This window comes from Berghia stephanieae, chromosome 5, assembly GCF_034508935.2.
Source record: "Berghia stephanieae isolate SIO BIC M18660-M18661 chromosome 5, UCSD_Bste_1.3, whole genome shotgun sequence".
In the NCBI taxonomy this organism is placed as follows: domain Eukaryota; kingdom Metazoa; phylum Mollusca; class Gastropoda; order Nudibranchia; family Aeolidiidae; genus Berghia; species Berghia stephanieae.
In genome coordinates this window covers 11644838-11672059 of record NC_088364.1, presented here as the reverse complement: position 1 = coordinate 11672059, position 27222 = coordinate 11644838, and the positions used below count along the sequence as shown (strand labels likewise).

The window sequence follows — 27222 nt, the reverse complement described above, 5'->3', positions numbered from 1 at the left end:
TTGCACTACTGGAACGTTATCTTTTAATACTAGGTAGATGTGTAGACTATCTTTCAAAGGTGACAATTAAACAAATGTGTCACTTTTCTGTCATACATTTGATCTGTTTACAACGGACACATCAGCTGATGCGTCACATTTTGTATTAAATTTAACTTTTCAGTTGGTTATTAAACGCTGGTTTTCACTAAAACCTTTCACACCATTTTTGAGGATTTGCATTGAATTATGCATATATGCGTATTTTATACTTCAAATGATAACAGATCTCATTTAAGCTTCTACTTCTTGTGAAATAGAACTTGTCAAGTGACAATAAAATAGAACCAACATATTTGACAATGAAGCCTTCAATCAAGGACTGTATTATCAATAAACATAAACATAAATGGGTTATTTCCCTTAATAATACAACTGAAAATGCTTTATTTTGACTGTTTAAATTTTCTTTACTATTTTGTATGAGTCTAATTTTTAAATTATTATTATTAACTGGGGATCTGTAAGAAAGCTTTAGGTTTTTAAAAAATGAACTAAGACTACATTTTTTTTTTTGTGCTAAATAAAACAAAAACCAAACCACTTTTATGATCATAGAAATAAATACACTTTTTACTCTGGAAAGCTTGGCACTCAACTGGTGAATTGAAGATCTTAAAAAATTAAATTCACATCTTTTTCAGGCAAAGTGGCTTCACCAGTCTCTCTTTCAGGAAAATTGATCCACGTTAACTTTCACCCATAAAGAAGACAAAAACAAAGAATATTGACAGTATCACGCAGTATCACCTGCTTATCTCATAATGCTGATTGATCTTTCTAACTTGTATCTAATTACACATTTTTAAGGGGCAATGTTATCAAACAGTATACAAATCTAAGAAAATTTACAAGATTGTGTGACGTTTAGTTAATTGTGGCATCTGGTATTATGGTTCACTTGTATTGGAACTCATTCAAGGGAAATAGAATTATGTATGCTGTTGAAGTAACACACCAGGTATTAAGCTCTCAAAGGATATTCAGACCATCATGTCATGTCCTAAGTTGTTTCTGCCCATAAATATATAAAAAATTAATGGCCAAATGGAATTTGACTGAGAAATAGATGAGATCAAAATGAAGATTTGGGCACGTCCATTTTCTTCGCCACCCTCACAGTCATGATTATCTTTGACTGCACAGAGTTGCAACTTAATGGCATGACAAGACAGCAAGCTTTATCCATTCCCTGAGTAATTGAACATTATGGATAAAACTGATTTTGAATTTTGAAAACATGAAAAAATGCTTTGCCGTAGGATATGTATGCAGTGACAAAATAAATAATCACATTGTTTATTGCTTATTTAATGAAGAATTTTTAAAAAAGTAATTTTTTTCTCTTTATTTTCCACAGAGGATGCCAGCACCATCCTGCAGACAGCTTTCCAGGTTGGAATCAAAACATGTCTTGACGCCAGCAGTTATATCGGGGAAGCTTTACAGATACTTAATTTACATGCAGTGTCTGTTTAGACCTGGCTACATTGGATGGGGATTTGTGAGAGGGGGGGGGGGCAGCATTGGACGAAATAATAAGCAAGTGTATTTACATTCAGGAAGCTTACAGATCCTCTGTTTTATTCCTTCCATATTACAATGGAATATTCTTGGAAAGAAACAATATATATCTGGAAAAAAAAATTGGTTTTAGACAAAGACCAAAGTTAATTTTTTTTGACTGCACTGTCATATTTATTTCTTGGCTATTTCATTGTCTTTGTTATTTGGCTTCCACTTTTAATCAAATGTTAAGTTGGTTGGTAATAGTGAGAGAACAACACCAACTGTGTGCGATTACTGTTTTACTTTTTTATCTTCTTTTGGGGTGGGGAGGGGGGTGGGGCAGTGGGAGTTAAAACTCGTTTCAATACATGATGCCATGTAAATATGTAATGTTCTTGAAATTTATTACGAATAAATGTTGTTTTATATAAAGTTATTGTGATTTCAATTAAAATAAAAAGGTGAATGGATTTTGGTCATTTTGCCATCTCAGACTGCCAATGTCAGCTGCTAGTGAGGCAACTGTTCAGTCTATTCTTATCCCACTCTGTCAGTGATCCCTTTCTTTGTGCCTTTCTATTTTTGACCGGGAAAGAGATGACTATTTTTTTGTGCAAGGCCTGACTGGAGTCCATTGCCATAAGATATTCCCTTTATTAATCCCAAAGGGGAAACTTGTCTTTTGGGTCTATTCCAAGGGAAAACTGGAATATCTCAGGTGTCAGCTGCAGTGCAGTGCTGCAAGATGAGCTAGGGCGAGGTGACTTGCTCAAGGCCACACAGTGGGTTTTCGAACCTGGTGTCATTCTTCTTTCTTCAAACTGAGCCTTTGCATGAAAAACAGTTCATACTCCCCAACAAGGGAAGTAAGGCAGGCAATAATACTTGAACAACATGGTATGCATTGGTTACCCCCCATGAGCATTCAAATTTCTACACACTCGGATTCTAGCACATTTTTTGGCTTCTCCAGAGAGTGTGCTTGAATCCAGCGAATACAATACACTGAACAAGGTATGTTTATTAACACACCCCCCCCCTCCCAATACACACAATTCATAATTATAAAAATAATGTATTGAAAGTAAGAAAAGAAAGAAAGTCATTTTGTTTAGTTTATATGTAGATTCATCACAGGTTTTTATTTTATTACTATTACTCACCGCTCAGCAATCATGAAATATTGACTGTACATGTATACAATATGAACAATATAACAACATGAGGAATACGTGATAATATCACATTTTCAATGATTTATTATCACAAATTATTATTTATGACGTCTGAGGTTTGGAATGTTTTGAGGTAGATATGGCAATGGACAAATGAAGTAGCCATTAGAGAAGGTTGGTGGTTGAGTGTCATCATCATCTTCATTATCATTAATGTCCCCATCATACATTGTCATCACCAAAAACGGAACAAGCAAAATACCCCCCCCCCCCCCCCCCCCCCCCCCTCCCCCCCCCCCCCCCCCAAAGAAAAAACAAAACAAACCCAAACAAACTATACAAAAAAAACCCCCAAAAAACAAACATTTAATGTTATTTAGAGTTATGTTTAGATGGCCAGTACAGATTTCAAGTTGAAATTAAAGGGAAACAACTACACACAAAAAAAGGAAGTAAAGTTTAAATAGGCGCGACTGTCCATAACTGATAACTGAATGATCAGTTTTAATTTCCTTTTGATGGCATTGATCATTGAACATACAGACACAAATGTAACACTTGGTGATGATGATGATGATGATGATGATGGTTATGATGACTGATAAGGGTGATAATGCATCTATGACGAATGATAACATGCATGTTACGAGTCTGGCTAAACCAAATTGTTATAGAGACTCATTGCTGTACTCTCAAACCAAAGCAAAATGGTTTCCTCTTCAACAATGGTAAACCAAGCCCATAGTCGTGTTCTGTTATCAGACCTGTAAATATGTGTGTGTTGATTGGTTGCACATTATAATATGCCTTTCAAAACGACTTTACAATTATTAATTTCTCCCAATGTGTGTGTTGTATTTGCATGGTCGTGACTATAGACTTAACACTTCCACTAAAAGCAGTCCTTTAGAGCCACAAGACCCATGGAGCTGTCGTTTATCCCGGTTTCTGTAGCGTGAAACGGACAATAGTAATTTCTTGCTACCCTTTGGATATGACGGTAGTCTATCGCAAAGACCTTTCCACAGCTTGATAGACAGGGGGTCAGAAAAAAATCTCGACGGCACCCGGGATCGATTACAGTCCCTTTGCCTGTGAAGCGAGTGCTCTACCAACTGAGCTATCGGGACTTCTACTTCAACTAAAAGCAGCAACACTAACCACACTTTGGATTTATACCTATATCCAGTAATATCAGAAAATGTTGGTGCTTGGAGCTTGAGGAAATAAATAGCATTAACAAAATGGAATAGAAACCTCAATTTAATTTACAAAGACAGATCATGTGAACGTTTCAGGTTTCCCCTTTGTCAACAAAGTAGATGATTTAGTTCAGATCCTAGAGACAAATTCATCGTGTTTTGTTAACCAAGGGGAAGCCTAGAATGTCCACATCATTTGCCTTCGTAAATTAAATTTAAGATTCTATTCCACTGTTTTATTTTATTTGTTGCCTTTTATACATCAGTAGTAAAGCCCAAAGTCCGAGTCTCATTGCTACACCAGTCTTTTGGTGGATAGAATAAGAATTGACGTCAGGTCAGATTAAAATCGCATTTTGCCTGTATAGAGTTAAAAGTTTGATGCTAACTCTCAGCAAAATGATTCATTCACACAGTAATATGTTACAATAAGTATAAATATACACAATGGTTTTCATTGGCTTTTAATTATATATAATGATGATGATGATGATGACGATGGTGATGATGAATAATGATAATAATAAAAATAATAATAATAATAATACTAATGATGATGCGGGTGGTTGGATGGGAGCATCACCCTTGAATCATATACCTATGATGTTCGCATGGGTGTACGATCCGATAGTGATGTCGTTTCTTCTTCTCTTTACTAGCCTATCCTGCTTCTTTGGTTTGTGATTGTATTTTTGACAGGGGATATTTTTTTTTTCTGTAAATATTCTGCCTGTTTGTTCTTGGTTATTTATAATTTAGCTTATGATATCTTTAGGTTATGATTTTGATTTACATTTGTTACTATTTTTGTTAGATTGCTTGTTTTTTGTTTTCAGCGGTCTCTCATTATAACCTCAATTGTGTTGGAAGAGACTTAAAGCAACAAAAAATAATGATGATGTTGATGATGAAGACAATGGTGATGATGATGGTGGTGGTTGTGATGATAATATCAAAATATAAATAATAACGAGACTTGGATTTGGAGAGGGTGATGAAATAGGGAAGGATGTCACACATTTTCGCTTATAAATATTTACAAAATTAACAAAAGTTCAACCGCAATATAGCAACAATGTTATTTAATGCTTTGTCTTGGCAAAAGTACCTTCAGAAAATAAATTTAAAAAATAAATAAAACAGGACTTAAATTTAAAACAAAAGAAGAACCAAGAAAACACAATCTTTGTCAGGAAAAACCTTTTAAAATCAATCTTAATTGTGACCGATCGCCTCAAAACGGTAATATGTCACGGTTATCTTGATGCTTACAATTCGATTTTAACATTGACTTATGAAATCTAGTAAAGACTAATTATTTAATTGAGAGAAGAATTATTTTTGTCTCTCAAACTTTTAAAAAAAATAACCCAGCAAATTTTCTAAAACTCTTTTTTTTTAATGTTAAACTCTCCTCTTACCTACTGCATTTTGACATAAGACCGGATTACACCGATGGGTCACAAATGTTGTGATAAAAAGAAAAGAACAATAAAAAACAGAAGCAAACGAGGTGTACTGATTTGCATGTCTGATAACTCAAATTGTTATACGAGCTAAATTTTGTAACTGAAATACTCCTCAGACCAATGCAATGTTACACGAAGCCCATAAATTAAATCAGACCTGCTAATAATAATAAGTACAGGTAGCAAAAAACAAAAACAAAATAAATTGCAGATCCGCTGGCTTTTTACACAGCCAATGTCGAAAGTGGAAGTGGTAACAACAAACTTCAGTCTGCCTTTCTTATTACAAGTACAAGTAAAGACAGTATCATCATTGGTCTTTAACACATTGGCTTTTTACGAGATGATAGGCACTTGTACGAAGTTCCAGGTTTGAGGGTTTGTTCTTATATTTTTCCAAGATGAGTGTGATTTAAATCGATGGATATTTAAAGTAAAGGATGAGTTTTCTGGCCAATAAATTATTTAAAACATGTGCGGTTATGCAGTCTTGTGGTATGACACTCGCTTTTGAATAGGAATGTCCTGGGTTCGAGCCTCGCTTGGCGCATAGTTGAGTCCTTGGCAAGACTCTACTCACCAACTCAGGTGTCAAATGAGTAGGCTACCTGGTCGTTAACAGCATTGTCTTATCGGAAAAATACTATCGCCTAACAGGCATCATGTCTCATTCTTCATGTTACGTGTTGCTGTTTGTTAGGGACACCTTGTAAAGCGCTTTGAGCACGGTTAGTAGATATTGCGCTATATACAAGCTCAAGTTATAGTACGATGCCTATCACCTATGTGGCAAACTGAGGAACAGTCACTGGAGTAAGATAATCTGAAAAGTTGTGTATGAAACAGTGCCAGTTAAAGTTGGAAGAAAAATTAGAAAAAAAATCACCCCCCAAATAAAAATGTTAAAAAAATCAGCCTGCAATGCCAGTCGAGAATTGATAAATCAATCCGTTGCAAGATTTGAGCTGATCGGAATACGACGATTTTCGTCTCGTGACCTTGAACATGGGAGGTATATATCAAAAGATTAAGTTTTTGGTAGAAGAGGATATAAATAAAATCCTTTTTTTTTCCAACTCTCTCTCTCTCTCTCTCTCTCTCTCTCTCTCTCTCTCTCTCTCTCTCTCTCTCTCTCTCTCTCTCTCTCTTCCTCTCTCTCTCTTCTCTCTCTATCTATCTCTATTATTATCACGAAAAAAAACGTTGAGCTTTTATAAAGAGCAATATCCATTAAACATGCTCAATACGCTTTACAAAGGGTCCCTGGCCAACAGCAATAACGTAACGTAGAACGAGCATGGCGTAACTATAGTATACGTCATGAGAACTTGACATGACGCCTGTACGGCGATCTTACAATGTTTTTTTTTTCCGACAGAGACAATCACTGGCCAGGTGAGTAAAGAGCCTTTTCCGGGGACTCGACTATGCGCCGAGCGAGGCTCGAACCCAGGACCTTCCGATTCGAAAGCGAGTGCCATACCACAGTTCTACATAGCCGTACAATCTAACTTCTATATCCTTATCTATTCCTCTCTTTGCGGTTATAGTCCTTCAGAGCCATAAGGAGTCGCAAGTCTGTCGCAAAGTTCTTTCTCCAGGTCTATCACACCCAGCTACCCAAACACTAACGGATAAGGAGGGGAGGGGGGGGGGGGGGATAAAATCTTGGTAATCGATCCCGGTCACTCTGCGTGTGAAGTTGATGCTCTACCAACCGAGCTATTTAGGTCCTCTCTCAGCTGTTGTCCAAGATTGCACCTGCCTTCAAGCCGTAGAAGCCGATATCTTTGCAGCGATAGACCTGTCACCTTTTACAACTGCCAGCTCCAACTTTGGCCCTGTGTTGTGAATCAGTTTCATAGCACTGGGGAAAATAGAAAAGATAACAATAAATAAACAAAGAGGATATCCAGTCCGTATATTTATTTAATTGTTTTTCTTTTCTGTTCTCGTTTTGTCTGCTGTTTTGTGTTTAATTCTTATTTTACTTTTTTATTTGTCTTTTCAATCTGTATATTTATTTTTTGTTTCTTTTGTTTTCTAATGCTTTTTTTCCCCTCAGTTCTATTATTATTTTCTCTTTGATCTCTTCTTTAAAAAAAAAAGCACGCCAAAATAATCGCGATTAAATTCCATATCTATTGTCTCCGTCATGCATTTTGTGGAGTGAACGATAAAGACGTGACTCTACTATATTGATAATATGTGTTTAGGTAAAATACTCACAACATCCGCCAGCCAAGTTAAACATACCTACACACAAAACTGTGTGTAACCTTTAACGGTTATAGTCTGATTGATATAATAATTTTATGAGAACTTATCACTAACAAACTGTTGAAAAATAATAACAAAGAGCTGAGTGACGTCAGCTTCATTCCTTTTATAGATAGTATGCAGATGACGTCACTGAGGTCTTTGTTATTGTTTTTGCCATCCGCGTTTGTGAGTTGTTCTCACTAAACTGTATTAACCAGACTATAAAAGTTCATGGTTACACAGAATTTGTGTGTTGGTCCGTTATACTTCCGGATGGCAATGTTGTGAACTCCTTGGCCAAGCGCATTCTATCTATAGATAAATTTAAAAATAAATATCATATGTGCACGGGGACAAGCTATTTTTTTTTTTACACATGTTGGCTGAGTGTTATCAAGTTCGAAAAACTCGTGAACCTTGGTGAAATCTATTCACGGAATGTTTTGTCTGCATTACTTGGATAATAATACGGTAATGTACTAATATTTAAACGGTGTGTAATGTGGTTCTAAATATTTTAAATAATACAGTACCAAGCCAGTCCATTAAAAAAAAAAATCAGTTAAAACAAATGGATTTACAGTTTTCCGTGATTTTGCTTTCAAAGTCATAAAAAAGCAGCTAAAGTAATAAGCAGAAAAGCTACTTATTTCCCATTTATTTCCACTCGCGCGAAAACTAAAAATGTTATTTTTTACACTGGGCATCAGCTTGTGTCAGACTTTTCGTTTAGGTTATTGAGTTCAAAACAGTTCTGCCGTACTCTGTAAAAACATGTTTTAAACAATTTTGGCCAGAAAAAAAATACCTTCAAATATCGACCGATTAAAATGAACCTCATCTTGTCAAAGACCCTCAAACCTGGGACTTCAAGAGATCTTCTTCAAGGAAATCCTATGTTTTAGAGTTTCTGATAGGATTAGGGTAATTTTAATCGATCTACATCTGAATGACGAGTTTTCTGGCCAAAATTTTAAAAAGGTGTTTTTTCGCAATCCGGCAGGGTTGATGTTGATGGAAAATAGAAAGGTGAAGGTCATTTTTTAAAACCAAGTTGTCACAGACACGATTCTGTTTAATTAATTAATGACGTTATGAATTGATCAGTGGATTAGATACACATTTGGATTATTGTTAATTCCTAAACAAAAATCGTTATTATGACTTGTGGCTTTCATTATTTTATTCGGTATTTTTGATCGGGGTGACATCGCTTGACAGTCAGCAGATGCAGACTGAGAATCAAAACAAGTGGTTGTTGATGTGACAAATCCAAGTTTCATTTTGAACGATTTGGTTTGAGGTAAGTGAAAGTGTAATGTTAGCTTTTTCAAAACAATATTGAAGATAATATACAATCATCTTTCCTCTTCAATACATTACTTTTCCTTTTCTTTTTGGATATTCACGTGAACGGTAAGGATTAGTCTGGTTTTGTAAATCACTCTTTGAGTGAGTGAGCCAAAAGAATGTGTCTTGAAAAATTGATATGATGTGAGTATGTGAGTGTAAGAAAGCTTACATCGCTTTATTTTTTTTATATTTTCTTCAACTTTAATAAAATAATAATAATAAACAACAAACACTAAACAAAACACAAATGAAAATTGAAAAAAAAATATATTATTAAAAAATCAACTTCATTCCAGTTCATGCTGGTTGAGATGTCTTTCTAGCAGACGACGTTCAGTGACGTCACTGGGTAATCCGTCGATTCCCATTGCGATGTCATGATAGTTAAGTTGTGCTCACCACTCAACAATTCAATCCGCCAAAACAGTCATAACCAGTGGTTCCACCGGCTCACCTCTCTATAGATAGTTCAAAGATGACGTCACTCAGGTCTTTGTTGTTGTTTTTTGCCATCCGCGTTTATGAGTAATGCTCACTGAGCTGTATTAACCAGACTATAAACGTTCATGGATACACACAGTTTTGTGTGTTGGTCCGTTATACTTCCGGATGGCAATGTTATGAGCTTCTTAGCCAAGCGCATACTATCTATACATGTATTTAAGCAATACACAAAACTTTAACTCCCTTCTTACCAGCCATTTTCAGGATTTTCCCCAAACTTCACATCAAACTAGCACAAAAAAAAATAAAATTATCTCTCAAACACAATAGCAGTAAGTTCTTGCGATACATAATTTCTTTAGCAAAACATACTCTACAACACACTGTTTATTTTCTTTAAATTTTATGATGTACAAAAGATATTTGAATTTAAAAAAATGTTGGTTGTATCGTAACGAATGTGACGATTTTCCTATATAGTTGGCGTGGCGAGGAGAGGGTTAATCTCACGTGAGGCCTTTAACTTTAATGTTTTTAGAGAGGTTTGAAAGAATCTTTGTGCACAAGCAAATAGGTACACATCGATGAGAACTAATCAGCTCTCTGGCAGTCTAAAAACAATGACATGGAGCTGAGTTAGGTCAACAAAGAAATAAAGCATATTTTCAGTATTGTTGTGGCTCAAGCAAAGGAGGGAGGGGAGAGAGAGAGAGAGAGAGAGAGAGAGAGAGAGAGAGAGAGAGAGAGAGAGAAAGAGAGAGAGAGAGAGAGAGAGAGGAGGGAGAGAGAGAGAGAGAGAGAGAGGGAGAGAGAGAGAGAGAGAGAGAGAGAGAGAGAGAGAGAGAGAGAGAGAGAGAGGAACATCTGTGTCGCCTGAATTTTGCGGGCACAAAAATATTGCAAATTTATATATCGATGTAAATTTGTAGGTAAGCAGATATTATTATCATGATGATCTGTGTTGTCTACACGTCTATAAGAAGCGTATTGTCGTCTATCTTTTTTATACAATATTCTTATTTGATTTTAATGGTACGAGTCAACGGTACAAAACTTGGCGTTATTGGATTCAGTAGTCTGATATCACGCCGCCCGGCAACGGCGTCATCTTGGTTCTAAACAAAGAAAATAATTACTTTATATTCTTCTTGCCGGCTAGAACTTTTCATATGCCTTGTGATCAGAATGTGTAAAAGTCAAAACATGATCAAATTTATGTTTTTCCCCCCCTCTGAATACGCTTTTATGCTCGCCGGGGAAATATTTCATACGGGTGTCCGCCATTGTTCCGATAGTTTAGAGCCAGTGTTACTAGGTTACCATGCGTAATTAGGAAGAAAGTGACGTTACGACTGTTGAAGAGTATTACCGGAACCATAAATCCTGAATGATGTATCTCAAATATTATTTCGTTATTGTTTCAACCCATAGAAATGGAGGATGCACATTGAGTATATTTTTCTTCTTCTTCCTCTTAACTTTGAAAGTAATTTATAATAATTTTATCAATTTGTTTTTATTTTGCACGTACAAATAAGCTCGTTTAACATCCATTGTGAATCTAGTTTTTAATTTTCAAACTAACCTGTTGTAATCGACTCCCACGATACTGGTATTGTTGATAGAAAGAATTCTGTCTCCCACCCTGAGACAACCACACAAGGCAGCTGGGGTGTCTGGCAACACGTTCCGTATGTAGATACCAGCCAACTTCAGTGGGGTGTGCTGATTAAAAAAAATATGATAAAATTGAATAGATAAATGAATAAATAAATAGATAGATGAATAAATAAATAAGAGGACGGGCAGTTGGGGCTTCACGATTTCAATTTAATCACTCGTTACTTAAATTCCAACCACCTCTTATTTCAATAGAATATATTCCCCCCTCCCCCACCCCCCATTCCTATACCTTTCATTATCATAAACCGATTAAATACGGTTTCTAGAATTATAACAAATTTCCCTAAAAATAAGGGCTTTGCGGGTATGATTTGATTTTAACAGAACTTTTTAATACGTTGTTATCTTTATACGAAAATATGTTGGTCGTAGCAATGCAAATAAAAATAGTAAAATTACTAAAATACCCATAGCAAGCGCAATCAACAAATAATTTTTAAAAATAATTTTTTTTAATGCAATTCACACCGACAAGACGGTCTAAGGGAGACAACTCATAAAAATACTGTTTATTGACTATTCTTTACACCAGTTGTCTCCCTGAAATTGAGGGCCGACAGTCGCGGACAGGGAGATAACTCGTAAACTACTACATAATTTATACTCTTTTTACCAGTTGTCTCCCTGGAGTCGAAAGATCATTCTGTTCTATTATTATCTATTCATCTGATAACTAAAATATGAAGTTACCAAAGTGAGCTTGTCACAATGTAAAGAAAATCTTTGAGTGTTACTTTGACTTATATAATAATAAAAGAAAAGAAACGAACCCCCCCTTCCCCGCCCCCACCCAAATAAAATAAAATAAAATAAAATAGAATTAAATTAAATTAAATTAAATTAAATTGAATTAAATTAAATTAAATTAAATTAAATTAAATTAAATTAAATTAAATTAAATTAAAATTTAAAAAAAATCACACACACACACACACAAATAGAAAAAAATAAAATCAAACTAAAAAACTAAAATCTGGTTTCGTTCACGTGGCCTTCCTCAGTGCACAAATAACATCTAAAATCATGAGAAATATAAAACCATATTTAAATGATGAAATTAAATTGAGAGAGAGAGAGAGAGAGAGAGAGAGAGAGAGAGAGAGAGAGAGAGAGAGAGAGAGAGAGAGAGAGAGAGAGAGAGAGAGAGAGTCTGATGATGATTATGCTGCCGCTGATGATGATGATAATAATGATGATGATGATGATGATGATGATGATGATGATGATGACGACGACGACGACGACGATAACGCCGACCACGATGATGACTCACCAGTCCATCAATCAGCCCCATGCCTAGCTTGTTGCCGGTCTTGGTGAGAGTGACATAGAAAACCTCCCCGCTGATCTCCCCTTGATTGCCGCTGACGTCATGGTTGTCGGGCATTGTATGACGGTACCTCACAAATACCGCGCCATTGGATGGGTCTGGAATAAAACGTTTCATAACATTATCTTGCTGGTTAAAGATTACATTTATCCACCGTCTTTTGAATACCTACAGTGTTTAGTCATAAACAGGGGCAGCGTGGCTCAGCGGTACGGTCTTTGCTTAGTACCCGAAAGGTACCGAGTTCGATCACCCATCGCTGCGCTATGTGGCATTGAGCAAGTCTCCTCGCCCTAGCTTTCTTTGCGGCGCTGCACTGCGGTTGACGTCTGGGTTATTCCAGTCTTCCCTTGAAAGACACCCTATAGGAATTTTATTTTATATATGTATTTATTCATTTAACGAATCCCACGTTAAAAAAAATCCAAAACGTTTGTCAAAATTAATGCTAATTCAATTTAAATACAATTCTCTAAGCGCTTAAACTTTATTTTTTAAATCTCCCAATGATGAGCTGTATACAATATGTGACCTACCGTCTCAAAACGGTGTTATGCAGGGATAACTAAGATGCTGAAAATCGAATTTATAAGATAAGATAAGACAAGATTAACTTTATTTATCCACTTCTGGAAATTTACATTGGGTATTCCCATGGACTAATCAATTTCTGAAAATAATAAATTAAGCTAATAAATAATAAAAATAAATAATAAATAATAATAATAAACACATAAAAAAATCTCTCATTCCTCCTGAATTCTCTCTCTCTCTCTCTCTCTCTCTCTCTCTCTCTCTCTCTCTCTCTCTCTCTCTCTCTCTCTCTCCAAAAAATATCAGATTTGGAATGAGTTTGTCAAATATTATAAATATTATTTTGTACTGAGCAGAATGAATATTTATAGCCTTTCAGGATACTAAAACCCAACATTTCATGTTTTTGATCAATTCGACTATAATTAGACTCTTTAGCATCAGGGTCAAGATATTGTTGTTTTTAGACGTTGGGTCACGTATACACACACGGCGTGCACCCTTTTTATAAAAAAGTATTCATTCGGAGTCAGAAGGCTTAACTTATTAACTAGTGAACTACAGTACTCTGGAAAGACACGTAGTTATTTAAAAAATTGGCCAGAAAACTCGTCCTTCAAATATCGATCGATTTAAATGACCCTCATCTTGGTAAAAACTCTCAAACTGAGACTTCGCGTCAACGTGGCGTCTAGGTGTGGTTGTCTGTATGTGTGAGGAGAATGTGAGTGTTTGTTTGTGTGTGTGTGTGTGAGAGAGAGAGAGAGAGAGAGAGAGAGAGAGAAAGAGAGAGAGAGAGAGAGAGAGAGAGAGAGAGAGAGAGAGTTAGTTTGGGTTGGTATGAGAGAGAGAGAGAGAGAGAGAGAGAGAGAGAGAGAGAGAGAGAGAGAGAGAGAGAGAGAGAGAGTTAGTTTGGGTTGGTATCTAACATTTTGCATGTCATATAAATTAAAAGGAAAAAGGAGTCATCCGTAAATTCACCTCTCCGTGGAACACCTCTCCAGACCTCTTTCCCCCCAAAACTCTCTGCTTTCAGTCTTGATAGAAGGAATCTAATCTATGATCAATTTTACCATATTATTATTATACGTGTTGACGGAGCAATTGTTCTTGAGTGACAAAATCCAAAAACCTTACATTCTTAATATTGATGTGATCCGACGCTTCAGTATGGTTTTATGTCGAGGTTGACCAGAGGCCGGAAAGTAAATCTTAAGTTTTTTTGTTTTTTTTTTTTAAAGTAGTCTTTCAGAGCCATTAAGCATCAAGCTCATGGAGCCGGAGTTTATCCCGGTTTCTATAGCGTGAAACGGACAATAACAATTGCTTGCTATCCTTTGGATAGGACGCTAGTCTATCGCAAAGTACTTTCCGCCAAATCTAACAGAGTCAGCTACCCATTCTTGCTGGGTGGACAGGGGGGCGGGGGTCAGAAAAAATCTCGACTGCACTCGGGATCGATCTTGGTCCCTTTGCGTGTGAAGCGAGTGCTCTACCAACTGAGCTATCGGGGCCCCCCAATCTTAAGTTTAAGTGCTCAGAAATGTAAAATTATATAAAGTCTCACTTTCAGACCTGCTTACTTGAAATCGTAATTTTTATGGAGAAAATGACACTATCTAGTTACTAAATCGTGTATTTGTAAGTGACCCAATTTACCCTCATCAAGATCGACTGATATTTCCATCCTTTGATTTAGATAGTGCCATACATTCACTTTCGGACATTATTTATTGGATCTGCTCTGCAGATGGATTTTTCATTAATTGGTTAAGAAACTATGCTGGGTATTACCAATGTTGTATAAAATCACGATATCAAAAGTTACCAAACTTGCGTCTTGTTTTTTAGCAGCTTGTGTGGCGTGTGATAAAAAAAAATACTCCGTCTTGTTGAAAAACCGACGTGAACATATATGCCGGTCTGACATCCGAACATCCTTATGGACTTAGTTTAACATTGTTGTAATGAAATGGACAATATTTTGCGTCATTTTATTTTAGATTTCCATTACAACAATGAGCCCATAAGGATTTGGGTTATCAGACCTAAAAATAAGTGTACGTCGCTTGAACCCAATGAACTACAGCATTTGGTCAATGGTTTCCAACACGGTGTAAAACAGTCGTTCAACGTTTTACACGGGTGAAGAGTTAAAACAGCCAATTCAAAAGGCCAAGGATCGAATCATTATTAAAAGACCTTAGAAAGAAAATAAATTGGATCACAGAAAAAGAGGCTACGCTGAATCATGAAACAAAAAATTGGGATCGACAAATCACCCCAACGTTTTACCCCCCCCCCCCCCCCCCCCCCCACTTCCCCAAATCATCGAGATGGCAAAAATGCATTGGGTTTATTAAAACAGCTGGGGAATCGACATTTTTCTACAAAATAGAAGCAGTATTATGTGTGTACGGCTATGCGGTCTTATGGCATGACACTCGCTTTCGGATCGGAAGATCACGGGTTCGAGCCTCGCTCGGGGCATAGTTGAGACCTTGGAAAAGGCTCTTTACTCACATTCTCTCACTATACTCGGGTGTAAAATGAGTACCTTGCCTTTAACATGTTTGTCTCCGTCGGAAAAAAAAATGTAATATTGCCTAACAGGCGTCATGTCTCGATCTACATGTTACGTGTTGCTGTTGGCCAGGGACCCTATGTAAAGCGTTTTGAGCACGTTTAGTGGATATTGCGCTAAATAAAAGCTATTAAAAAAAATGAAATTTTAGGTTACTATTAAGGCAACCACCGGCTGTGTTTTCAAGGTTATTTAGGTTTTTATTGATCTCAGTATTGGATTTCCTTGTTCCTGTTATTAGCTTTAGTTAAATCGTATGTGACCCATTGTCTCAAAACGATGTTATGTCGGGATGGTTTGACACTGAACATTGTATTTATAGTTTAAATTTTTTAAAAATATTATGAGGCAATGATTACATTTTCTTTTCTTATTTTGGAAAAAGAATATTATAGTTTCATATATAGTGAAAAAATAAAATTATAATAATATCATCAGTTTAAATTTGAATGCATATTGACTTCAATGTGATACCAGATTGTGTCTGGGGGTCACAAATGTGATATAATATCATCTCGAAACGATATTATGTCGTGGTGTACCAGGTTTACGAAAAAGTGATTCGTAAGTACAAGCGATCAGGTCACTTTAAGAAATTGTGTCCATTGTTTTGATTAAGACATATAAAAGTAAATTTGCGATAGACTGGCGTCCTTTCAAAAGGGTAGCAAGCAATTACTATAGTCAGTGTCACGCTATAGAAACCGGGACAAACGCTAGCTATAAGGTCTTAATGGTTCTGAAGTACTATATACATAACATTAAAACAAGTCATGTATTTCTGACTATGCTCTCAATTTTCACCATCTAAACCATCTAGACATAATACCGCTCCGATGCAATTGGTTACATATGAATTCAATTCAAAGTTGAATTTCTGCCATGAAATTTTATATCAAATGCTTGGGTTTTTTTTTCCAAAGGGTGTGTTCCCACTAAATACTATTTTAAGGATGTTCGGTTGGGGTCATTAGATTAATGATACAGGAAATGGCCAAGCCAAGCCAACTGTAACTGGAAAAGATAAAGTTCGTCACCTCAGGAAATGGTCAAGACCAACGCAACAGAAAAAGAATATGTTTATATTTATGGGACAGTGTGGCTCAGCGGCATGGTCTTTGCTTCGTACCCGAAAGGTACTGAGTTCGATTACCCGCCGCGCTGTGTGGCCTTCAGCAAGTCACCCAGACTTAGCCCACTTTGCGGCGCTGCACGGCGGCTGACGCGTGGGTTATTCCAGTCATCCCTTGGAATAGACCCTAAAATTTCATTTGGGAGATGAATAAAGGGAATTTTATCTTATTTATTATATTATTATGATTATTCCTCCTCCTGTTACTGGAGCTGGCCAAGTCCAACCGTATCAGGAAAAGGTAGAGTTACTACTAGTCTGAAAGAGAATAACATTGAATATATTTACCATTATTAATCCTCCGATTTTCGTCACTGACTGGCAAGACTTTGAGATTACTGGAAGCGGTGGAGTCACTGTTACTGAGGTCGTTGACGTCAATATATACGTCATCTGGGTAGTCATCTACAGATGACACCTTCCTCGGTTTGTTTCCTCCATTCTTATGGCTGGCATTACGATGCAAGTTGTCCGCAGACCCGAAACGACCGTTAAAAACGTCGTCCAGTGAATCGTTTTCGGAAATGCCCAGCAAATCGTCTGGAAGTTCAAGGGGAGGAACTCGTGTTAATTTCCTAGTTTGTTCTTGTTGTTTTGATTGCGGTAATTGCCCTTGTGGTTTTGCTGGATTTGCTAGATTGTTTCGATTTGCCATTGATTTATAATTCTGATTGAAGTCGAAAAATTCCTTGACTGGTGAGTCAGGGTTGTATATAATGTACTGATTCTCTGTAATATCCTGGATTTCAACACTCGTCCTTGACCCGCACCTGGGTCGATGACCTGACGAAGAAATCGATGATCCCAAAGGGGATTCCCGATTTGTCCTTTCACGTGAACTGTCTCTTTGGGATTCGACTGAAGGTTGCCTACGAATGTTTTCTCCTCTAGGTGGGAGAGGTGGTGGAATGTCAGAATTATCAGAATTATGATTCCCAGATTTTATAAGCACTTTCTTGTCAGATGGTACATCGTTTAATTTTCCTTCAGAAGGAGTCCGTTTAGAAAGATTTGTATTGCGGGGTGATCGTTTCAAAGAACCATATGAAAACAATCCAATGTTGTTTTCCTTGTTTTTACTGTCATTTGCTCCCAGATCAAGTGTGTTGGTGTTGTCGAGTTGTGGTTTGTAGTTGTAAGGTGTGACGTGCTGTGTTGTTGCAGATTTTGAGTCCTTTAGGTGTTCATAGTTTGGAGGGTGAAGTATGTGTTCTCTGTGATCCCTGGTGTGGTTATGTCCCTGGGAGTTGATATCGGGCACGCTAAATTGTCTCTGTTGTAGATGTCTGTTGTCTCTTGTGTGGTAGTTTGTGTTGGGGTTTGGATGTTGGTTCGTGCTTACCATATCATAACCAAGGGCTGAATTACTCCGAATAGAGAGGAGCTCTGCTCTTTGATGATGGTTCATAAATGCATTGGAAGAAGAGTCTGTGGTGTCCATGTTGTTGGAAATTTCTGGAGAATACTGCATGTCGGTGGCTGAGGATGGTCGGGGTCTTGAAACTGGGTAGGTCGAGGCGAGGTCTGATGTGTTCATGAGGTGGTTGTATTGTTGAGATTTTATAGTGTGTTGCGTGCTTGGAGTCCAAGATTGCTGTGTCCTTAGACGATGAGATGAGGGTTTTCCAGATTTACTACGATGCGGGTGTGAGTTTGAATTTGAATTTTGATGAGAGTGAGAACTGCTTGAACTGTTTGGCGACGAAAATAGTTTGTCTTTTATGTTATCGGGTAATGTTTGGAATTTCTGAGGGTTGGATTGCAAAGTAATATTTTTATGTTTTGCTTCGTAAGAATTCTGATCTGTGGAGTTCTGACGGTGTAAAACGGGTTGGCTACGAGAACTGTGGTAGCCTTGTGAAGAGTCTGTTTGGTTGTTGTTGCTACTACTATTGTTGTTGTGATTCGATGTTGGTATCTTATTAGGGTTATCATGAGTCTGAGCCTGTTTTAATTTGATTGCCATGTTATAGGGTGGTGGAGCTGCTGCACGATTTGAGTTTGTAGAAGTTGTCGCCGTTGATGTTGTTGTTGGTAATTGATTTGATTGAATGGGATGTTGGCCTCGTTTTGGTTTTGGTGCAGTTTGAGGCGGTATGCGTTTTGTAGATGTATGTGACGGATTATATGCCGTATTGTCAACACCAATGTTTTCGACTTGGGCTTTTGTTGGAACGATTTGAGTTTTCAGATCATTTTGAATATTTTTGAAATGCATGGAGCCTCCAGATATAGATGCGTTTGGATCCTGGGAGAAGAAGGTATCGAGGTTACTCGATCTGTTGACGGGTTCTGATAACCTTGGAGTATTTCCTGCAGAACTCAGGCCGCTGTAGTAGGCGTCCTCTGTTGGAAAAAAAGAAAGGGATGAGTGGAAACGATGTGTTAGTTTTTTTACTTGTGAAATTAATGCTAAAACACAAAAACAAAATTAATAGTAAAAGACTCCTCTTTAATACTAACCAATCCATATTACAAAATATGTTTTTTCCTAGCCAATTATGAGGTTTGTATAGGGTTTGTATGAAGTTTGGAAAGTTAGGATATGTTTTCTCTTAAGAGATAAAATGTTGGAAGAAGGCGTATTTTCTCATGATCACATTAATTTAGAATGAAGACAAGTCTTGTAATTTGATTTAAATTGAACTTTTTATACAAATTGATCTGGGAGTTAAGTTAGTTCCAAAGAGGGAAAACTTCTTCAAAGAGATTGTTAAATGCTTGACAGGACTCTCCTAGTATACGATTACCTATATAGAGAACGAGTTTTTAAGCAAATTAGCATACCTCCAACCAGAGAGAACCGTTGCTGTACCAGTTCTAAGTGCCTGAAGAACGCTGCTGGGAATGTGTCCTTCAGGTTGACTTGCTCCCCTTGTTTTGGCAACACGAAAGGAGGATGAGAGGACAGACTTACAGTCAGTTCTAGAGAATGAACAAGTAAAGGCGTGTAGCCAGTCATACAGTAAGAGGAAAAACAGGCAAAAAATATTTTCAAATGTATTTCAAAAATTTCCATTAAAAAGTTATGCAAGAACAGTGATGGCCAAACGCTTTTATGGGCTTGATTTTACACTGTTGTCACGAACATTATTTTGCGTTAGTTTCAGAGCCTATTTATTTTCATTACAACAATGAGACCATAATAGACTGGGGTTTCAGACCTGCAAATAAGTATACGTCGGTGGTGACCGTAAAATTCTCCCCAGAACGCGGTCTCCCGAGACACCTTAAAGCCTTTATTCTCTATTAAGGTAAACACAAAATTCACCTATGCAACAATTTTTGTTTTTGCTTTTTAATGCGCAATGGAAAATAAAACAGAATTCATTGTAGAGCCATGTTATAGCGCGAATTAAAACTCGTTAGATAAAGATTATGAATGGGACGTTAGAGGTTGGCAGTCAATTATATGGTTATCAAGGAAAACAGTTCCCATTTTTAAATTTGTAACCTAGATTTCATTTCGTTCGAAAGGCATATAAGATTCGTGCCTGTTTTTTTCTTTATGAAAATTCGTTAATTCAAAATAAAGTAGGAAATATATTTATGGTTTATATATAGTGTCCTCTCACCTCCTTGTTTTGGATGAATGGGTGGTGAAGGTTGCCAAGAATCAGGGGCTGTCACTCCATCGCCCAAGTCATATTCGGATAGGACTTTACACAGCTGTATATCCGTGAGGGGAGAGAACTGAGTCTGGAAGCTTTGCCAATCCATCTGTAAATAAGCAGTCGTATTTTTCTGAAGTACGTGCATACATATACCGATTACGATTAACACTCACAGACACAAACTACTCGTAATATTTCTTGGAATTTATTTTTGATTTTTTTTTTCAAAGTTATTGAAAGTATAAAAACTAAAAAAAATAATTATCGTTGGAATGAAGGGGATGAGCTGTTTATTTATGCGTATGTATGCATGTACAATTTTCAGTGTTTTGGGCTTTGGAAATGGGATTGCATAGGTACAACTAATATTTGTTGATTTGGACACGCCACTCTTCAAACTATGGAACGAATTGTTCCCATAACAAAGAAGACAGAAAAGCCATGCTTACCTTCATAAGTGTTCTTTTGGAGGAAGACAACAAATCGACAAGGGACAGGATGTGTTCGGACACCCGGACGAACTCTGGCTCCAATCCGACCTCTTTAGCCCAGCCCTCTAAAGCGCTGACTCCGTCCTGTAGCATTGTACCCGACTCACGGTTGTACAATTTGGTCCCTGGAAAACACAAACATTTATATAGATAGTATGCGCTTGGCTAAGAATCTCATAACATTGCCATCCGGAAGTATAACGGACCAACACACAAAACTGTGTGTATCCATGAACGTTTATAGTCAGGTTAATACAGTTCAGTGAGCATTACTCATAAACGCGGATAGCAAAATACAATAACAAAGACCTGAGTGACGTCATCTTCGAACTATCTATAATTAGTGCATCAACACATAAATGAAATTTAACAAGAAAATGCAAGGTACTCGTATTTGGATATTTTCTCAATCTCCAATAAATTACTTATCTGAACCAGATTCCTAAAAAAAATTCAATGGAATTTTGAATTTTTACAATTAAGGAGGACGATACAAAATATCTGGCATAGTGCAACTTAATTTGAAAATCACCTTTTGCAATAATACGATTGAAGAGGGTTGTGGACACGAAGAACAACAAGTAAACCATGAGTTGATTGGCCACTTCTACATCGACGAGAAGGGCGAGCACCAATCGCCTGACAGCTTGCAAAACGTCAAGGATGCGTTTGAGGGCCTCATTGGACGGTTTGTGGTTCTCAGAAATGGCGTTCTGCATAAACTTGTTGATTGGTTCGTATAAGACCTGTGTAAACAGAGAAGTGAATATGTTGGCGATGAGAAGTGAATATGCTGGAAGGGAGTAGTAAGGTAAATCCATATTAAGGTTCCTTTATACCATGCCATGTAACTATATAATAAAATCGAATATACTAAACAACAACAATTATTAAAGAAAAACTAAATCTTAAACACAGACCAATATTTATTACTAATACAAAGGTCAAAAATAGGAAGGCATGGGATTAAAAAAAAAACAAAACATTTTTTAAAAGAAAAAAGAGGAGGCGTAGGCAATTATTTTGAGAAAGATTAAATAAGACATTATGATGAAATTATTTGAAGTTTAGACATGACAGATCTTTTTACAAGTAATTTCTAGAGCTACAATGCTCGTGAAGCCGGAGAAAAATATAGGAAAAAATATGACAACACAAACAGACACATAAACAAACAAAAGCATAAATGTGTAAGAAATAGAAAAAGGTCTGGTTGGTGTTTACCTTTGTCACAGAATAAACGACTTGTTGGAAAAGAAAACTGACAGTCTCCTCAAAGTACCCAACAGCCTCCTGGACAGACTTGATGACGTCACTCCGTCTGGCAAGACTGCTGACGTAGGTTTGGAACTGACTCGTCCTACAGTGCCCTAACAGCGTGAGTACGGTGGACAGCCAGTTGACCAGGCAAGGAAAATAATCTACATCTGATGAAGACGTCTTTGAGGAGTTGTCTGTGCTGAAAACTCGACTGGAGAGTAGAAAGAGGATAAAGTTGCGTAAAAATTTTATGTACTGGCATCGCGGAAAATTGCCATTTGAAATCCCAAATTTGCCAAATTTTACTAATGGGGTTCAAAAATAGTGAAAAATACAGATTTTTCTTGAAGCATTTTAAAATTTGCGGTAAATTGAGGAAAAGTGCGAATTTTGCGGCCGCCAATATGGCATTGGGGCCGCAAAAAATCTTGATGACAGTATGTATTGGACATCGGATTGTTTCCATGACTAGATCTATATGCTAGAGTAAAAAGGTATTTTTACACCTGGCTTGTATTGTATGACATGGAAATCTGGTTCGACATGACCTGCTTGGGGAATGAATTGAACACATTGCAAGGACACTGAGCATTATAAATCTATGGAAATACTCTTTTAAATATTTATAGTTTTAAATTTTATTAAGCCTAAGCGTTGAAACGTCTGTATTGACCATGATGAAAATTATTTTGAAGAAGAAAAAAAGGGAAAAAATATTCTAATTTCTAGAAAAGATTCTGATTGTAGTAAGATTTCGTTTGGTATTCCTCGCTACTCCTAGATCTACTTCTAGTCTATGTTGTGTAAAATATTTCAACACCGGCCTAACATTATTTGAATACGTCTGATTTATCATTTTGAAACTTGCTCAAGTGAGGAATGAGTACCTGGTCTTTAAGAACATTGTCTCTACAGGAGAGAAAAAAAAAAGTAATATCGCCTAACAGGCGTTATGTCCCGCCATACTACTTAATGTTGCTGTTAGCGAGGGACCCCCTAGAAAGCGCTTTGAGCACGTTTAGTCGATGTTGTTCTTTATAAATGCTCGAGAAAAATGTACAAACCTTTCGTGTTTCTGTTGCGACACCAGTTTTGAGACAACCTGAAAAGGAACAAATTAGTTAATTGATTTAATAGATTGGTTAACTGGGTGGATGGTTTAATGATGAGTGAATGGGTGAAGGTGGATGGACAAATGAATGGATGAATACGTTGTAAGAATGAATGACTTCATGAATGAATATATAGGAATACAATACTTGCTGGATTCTAGAAAGGTTTAGGAGAGAAGCCAAAAAGCTTGCTAGAATCCGTGCGGGAATCCGATGGTTATAATATGAGGTAACGACTTATTATACATAGACCCGTCTACTTATAATTTTTTTCAAATCAACACTAGCGTGCATTTTTACAATGTGTGTTGTAATTCAGCGTGCTAGAATCGGGCGGTTTGAGAGTTTTTGCCAAGATGATGGTCATTTAAATCAATCGATTTTTGAAGGACGAATTTTCTGGCCAGGTTTTTATATATGTGTCTTTCCAAAATACGACAGTTAACTAGTTAGACTGAAAGGTATATAAATACGCTATGTATGATGTGATTTTTATCTAATGACAGAGATTTAATGATAACAATTAATTTATGCCGAATATTTCTCTGCCGTCAATCTGTTTGTTTTTTTTAGTAATGTTATTTATGTTTTCATTGTTTGTATTTTTAGTTGTTGACTGAAGAAGGGTGTTGAGTCCGAAACGTGTTTGATATTTTGTTCTTTTTTTTTAAGCTGTTAATTTTCGTTTGTTAATTGAAACATTTGATGCGTTTCCGCCAACTATCTGGATTTAACGGAATGAACTGACGTTTTCACTATATTTTTCTTATTGGCCGAGGAAGGATTTTTAGCCCGAAACGTTCTGTGTTTCGTATTTTGTTTTCTTTTTTTGTTTGTTTTGTTTTGAAGCTGTTATATTCATTTTTATCCATTACATTTTACAGTCTACAGCTCTTAGCAGTTTTGTAGTCACTTGGACTAGTGCACAAGTTACGTAGCTGTCTATTTTCTTATTGACCGGGGAACAATTTTGAACCATAAACAGCGGGTGGTTGGATGGGAGCATCACCCTTGAATCATATACCTATGATGTTCGCATGGGTGTACGATCCGATAGTGATGTTGTTTCTTCTTCTCTTTACTGCCTATCCTGCTTCTTTGGTTTGTGATTGTATTTTTGACAGGGGATATTTTTTTTTCTGTAAATCTTCTGCCTGTTTGTTCTTAGTTATTTATAGTTTAGCTTATATCTTTAGGTTATGATTTTGATTTACATTTGTACTATTTTTGTTAGATTGCTTGTTTTTTTTGTTTCAGCGGTCTCTCATATAACCTCATTTGTGTTGGAAGAGACCTAAAGCAATAAACAGAGACAGAACCATAAACATTCTGCCTTTCGTATTTTGTTCCTTTTTTTTTTCCTTTCTTTTTGTTTTGTTTTGAAGCTGTCATATTCGTTTTTTTTTCTACATTACTCTTACAGTCCACAACTTTTAGCAGCTTTGTAGTCACTTTGACAAGTACACAAGTTACACAGCTGGAGGGGAAAACTGACGGTTTTAACTATATTTTTCTTATTTGGCCGAGGAAGGATTTTTAACCCGAAACGTTGTGTTTCGTATTTTGTTCTTTTCTCGTTTGTTTGTTTTGTAATGATTTTTCTCCATTACTTTTTACAGTCTACAAATCTAGCAGTTTTGTAGTCACTTTGACAAGTACACAAGTTACACAGCTGGAGGGGAAAACTGACGGTTTTAACTATATTTTTCTTATTTGGCCGAGGAAGGATTTTTAACCCGAAACGTTGTGTTTCGTATTTTGTTCTTTTCTCGTTTGTTTGTTTTGTTTTCATTTTTCTCCATTACTTGTTACAGTCTACAGCTCCTAGCAGTTTTGTAGTCACTTGGACTAGTGCACAAGTTACGTAGCTGTCTATTTTCTTATTGACCGGGGAACGATTTTGAACCATAAACATTCTGCCTTTCGTATTTTGTTCTGTTTTTTTCCCTTTCTTTTTGTTTTGTTTTGAAGCTGTCATATTCGTTTTTTTTTCTACGTTACTCTTACAGTCCACAACTTTTAGCAGCTTTGTAGTCACTTTGACAAGTACACAAGTTACACAGCTGGAGGGGAAAACTGACGGTTTTAACTATATTTTTCTTATTTGGCCGAGGAAGGATTTTTAACCCGAAACGTCCTGTTTCGTATTTTCTTCTTTATTGTTTGTTTGTTTTGTAATCATTTTTCTCCATTACTTTTTACAGTCTACAAATCTAGCAGTTTTGTAGTCACTTTGACAAGTACACAAGTTACACAGCTGGAGGGGAAAACTGACGTTTTAACTATATTTTTCTATTTGGCCGAGGAAGGATTTTTAACCCGAAACGTTGTTTTCGTATTTTGTTCTTTTCTCGTTTGTTTGTTTTGTTTTCATTTTTCTCCATTACTTGTTACAGTCTACAGCTCCTAGCAGTTTTGTAGTCACTTGGACTAGTGCACAAGTTACGTAGCTGTCTATTTTCTTATTGACCGGGGAACGATTTTGAACCATAAACATTCTGCCTTTCGTATTTTGTTCTGTTTTTTTCCCTTTCTTTTTGTTTTGTTTTGAAGCTGTCATATTCATTTTTTTCTACGTTACTCTTACAGTCCACAACTTTTAGCAGCTTTGTAGTCACTTTGACTAGTGCACAAGTTACACAGCTGGAGGGGAAAACTGACCGCCTTGTTTTTCTCGCATGGATGGTCAGATATCCGCTGTCTTACATGCTGTTGAGTTGGTTTGATAGCAAGATACGGTCGTTGATAGAAAATGGACAGTGGGGGATTGGTCATGCATACGGTTTATTAGTATGTGTGTGTGTCTGTGTGTTGTGTATATGTGTGTGTGTTTATGCGTTTGAGTGTATGTATGTATGTGTGTTTGTGTGTGTGTGTGTGTGTGTGTGCGATTTTTAAGAAAATGTGTGATCTCATAATGTGTGTATGGGAAAGGGGGGTGGGATGATGTGTGTGGAGTTTTGGGTGTCGGAGCATGTGGGTGTTTTTGGGAGGTAGTGGTGGTGGGGGTGGGGATAAGAGAGAGAGAGAGAGAGAGAGAGAGAGAGAGAGAGAGAGAGAGAGAGAGACATAGAGAAAGAAAGAGATAGAGAAGCAGTAGGTAGATAAATAAATAGATAGATTGATTGATAGATAGATAGGTAGGTAGGTAGATAGATAGATGGATAGATAGACAGATAGAAAGATAACTATGTAGATAGAGGGAGGTGGGAGTGGGAGGGAGAGAGTGAATGATATGTAGCGATGTAATCATTTTCCACTGACTTCAACGTAACAAATGAAGGAGCAGGCACTGGTGTCTGGCACTGTATCATACACACTTTTCACAGATCTCCACTGACTTCATAGCAACACAAAACATAATACATATTGCTGTTTGTTTCTATTTTGAGTAAAGTAGCACGATAATATGTAACCCACGCTTCAGACGTTAGAATTTCTAACTAAATTGATGATTGCAGGCCTGCCTACAATAACGAAAATTTCGTAGTACTACGAATTTGGGGCTCCAACATGAGAAAAATATATAGATCTTTAATTCAATTAAACTCATTGGAAACGACTTGCTGATGCCAGAGCTAGTATATGATAACGTTTAAGGCACTATTTTAACGGTAGTTCTAATATCTATTATATTTTTTACCCCTGGAGCCTACGAATGTTTCCAATATAAAGTAAACAGGTCTGGGTGACAGGTATCGTACTTGGGTTACGTTAATATTATGGCTTTTTGAGCTCTGTAGTTGCTCTGTACACTACGACTAAAAACCTTACATTTCTGGTTCTTTATGCTTCAAACCATTATTTATTTGCACCTCGTTTTTCCAGGACATGAATCTGATTTGAGGCTTACGTGTTTTGAAACATTGAAATACAAAAGTGATTTCCGATTGGTTAGGCTCATGGCTGGCTATGACATACCCTACGTTTTTTTTTACATTCAAATGTTTTCGGATTGTTTTTTGTTTTTGTTTTTTAATTCTTTGTTTTGTTTTGTTTTGTTTTGATATATTGACACCAAGATGATGT

General features: G+C 36.7%; 2 protein-coding genes across 3 annotated transcripts in view; one reads left to right on the top strand and one right to left on the bottom strand.

Annotated features, from left to right (window-relative positions):
* Nucleotides 1-2008, top strand: part of LOC144972409 (integrator complex subunit 1-like) — a 54166-nt gene extending 52158 nt beyond the window's left edge. For both annotated transcript variants that reach the window (XM_078913569.1, XM_078913568.1), the window contains exon 47: nt 1400-2008. In XM_078913569.1, coding sequence (XP_078769695.1) covers nt 1400-1518 — 119 coding nt within the window. In that variant the 3' untranslated portion in view covers nt 1519-2008. The remainder of the gene's footprint in view (nt 1-1399) is intronic.
* Nucleotides 2009-7060: 5052 nt separating this feature from the next.
* LOC144972408 (uncharacterized) overlaps nt 7061-27222 on the bottom strand; it is a 53473-nt gene continuing 33311 nt past the window's right edge. The window contains exons 3-12 of the mRNA XM_078913567.1: nt 23146-23183; nt 22046-22292; nt 21354-21567; nt 20780-20946; nt 20292-20436; nt 19504-19641; nt 17005-19062; nt 12410-12564; nt 11039-11178; nt 7061-7261 (exon numbers count right to left, since the gene is read on the bottom strand). Coding sequence (XP_078769693.1) covers nt 7162-7261; nt 11039-11178; nt 12410-12564; nt 17005-19062; nt 19504-19641; nt 20292-20436; nt 20780-20946; nt 21354-21567; nt 22046-22292; nt 23146-23183 — 3402 coding nt within the window. The 3' untranslated portion in view covers nt 7061-7161. The remainder of the gene's footprint in view (nt 7262-11038; nt 11179-12409; nt 12565-17004; nt 19063-19503; nt 19642-20291; nt 20437-20779; nt 20947-21353; nt 21568-22045; nt 22293-23145; nt 23184-27222) is intronic.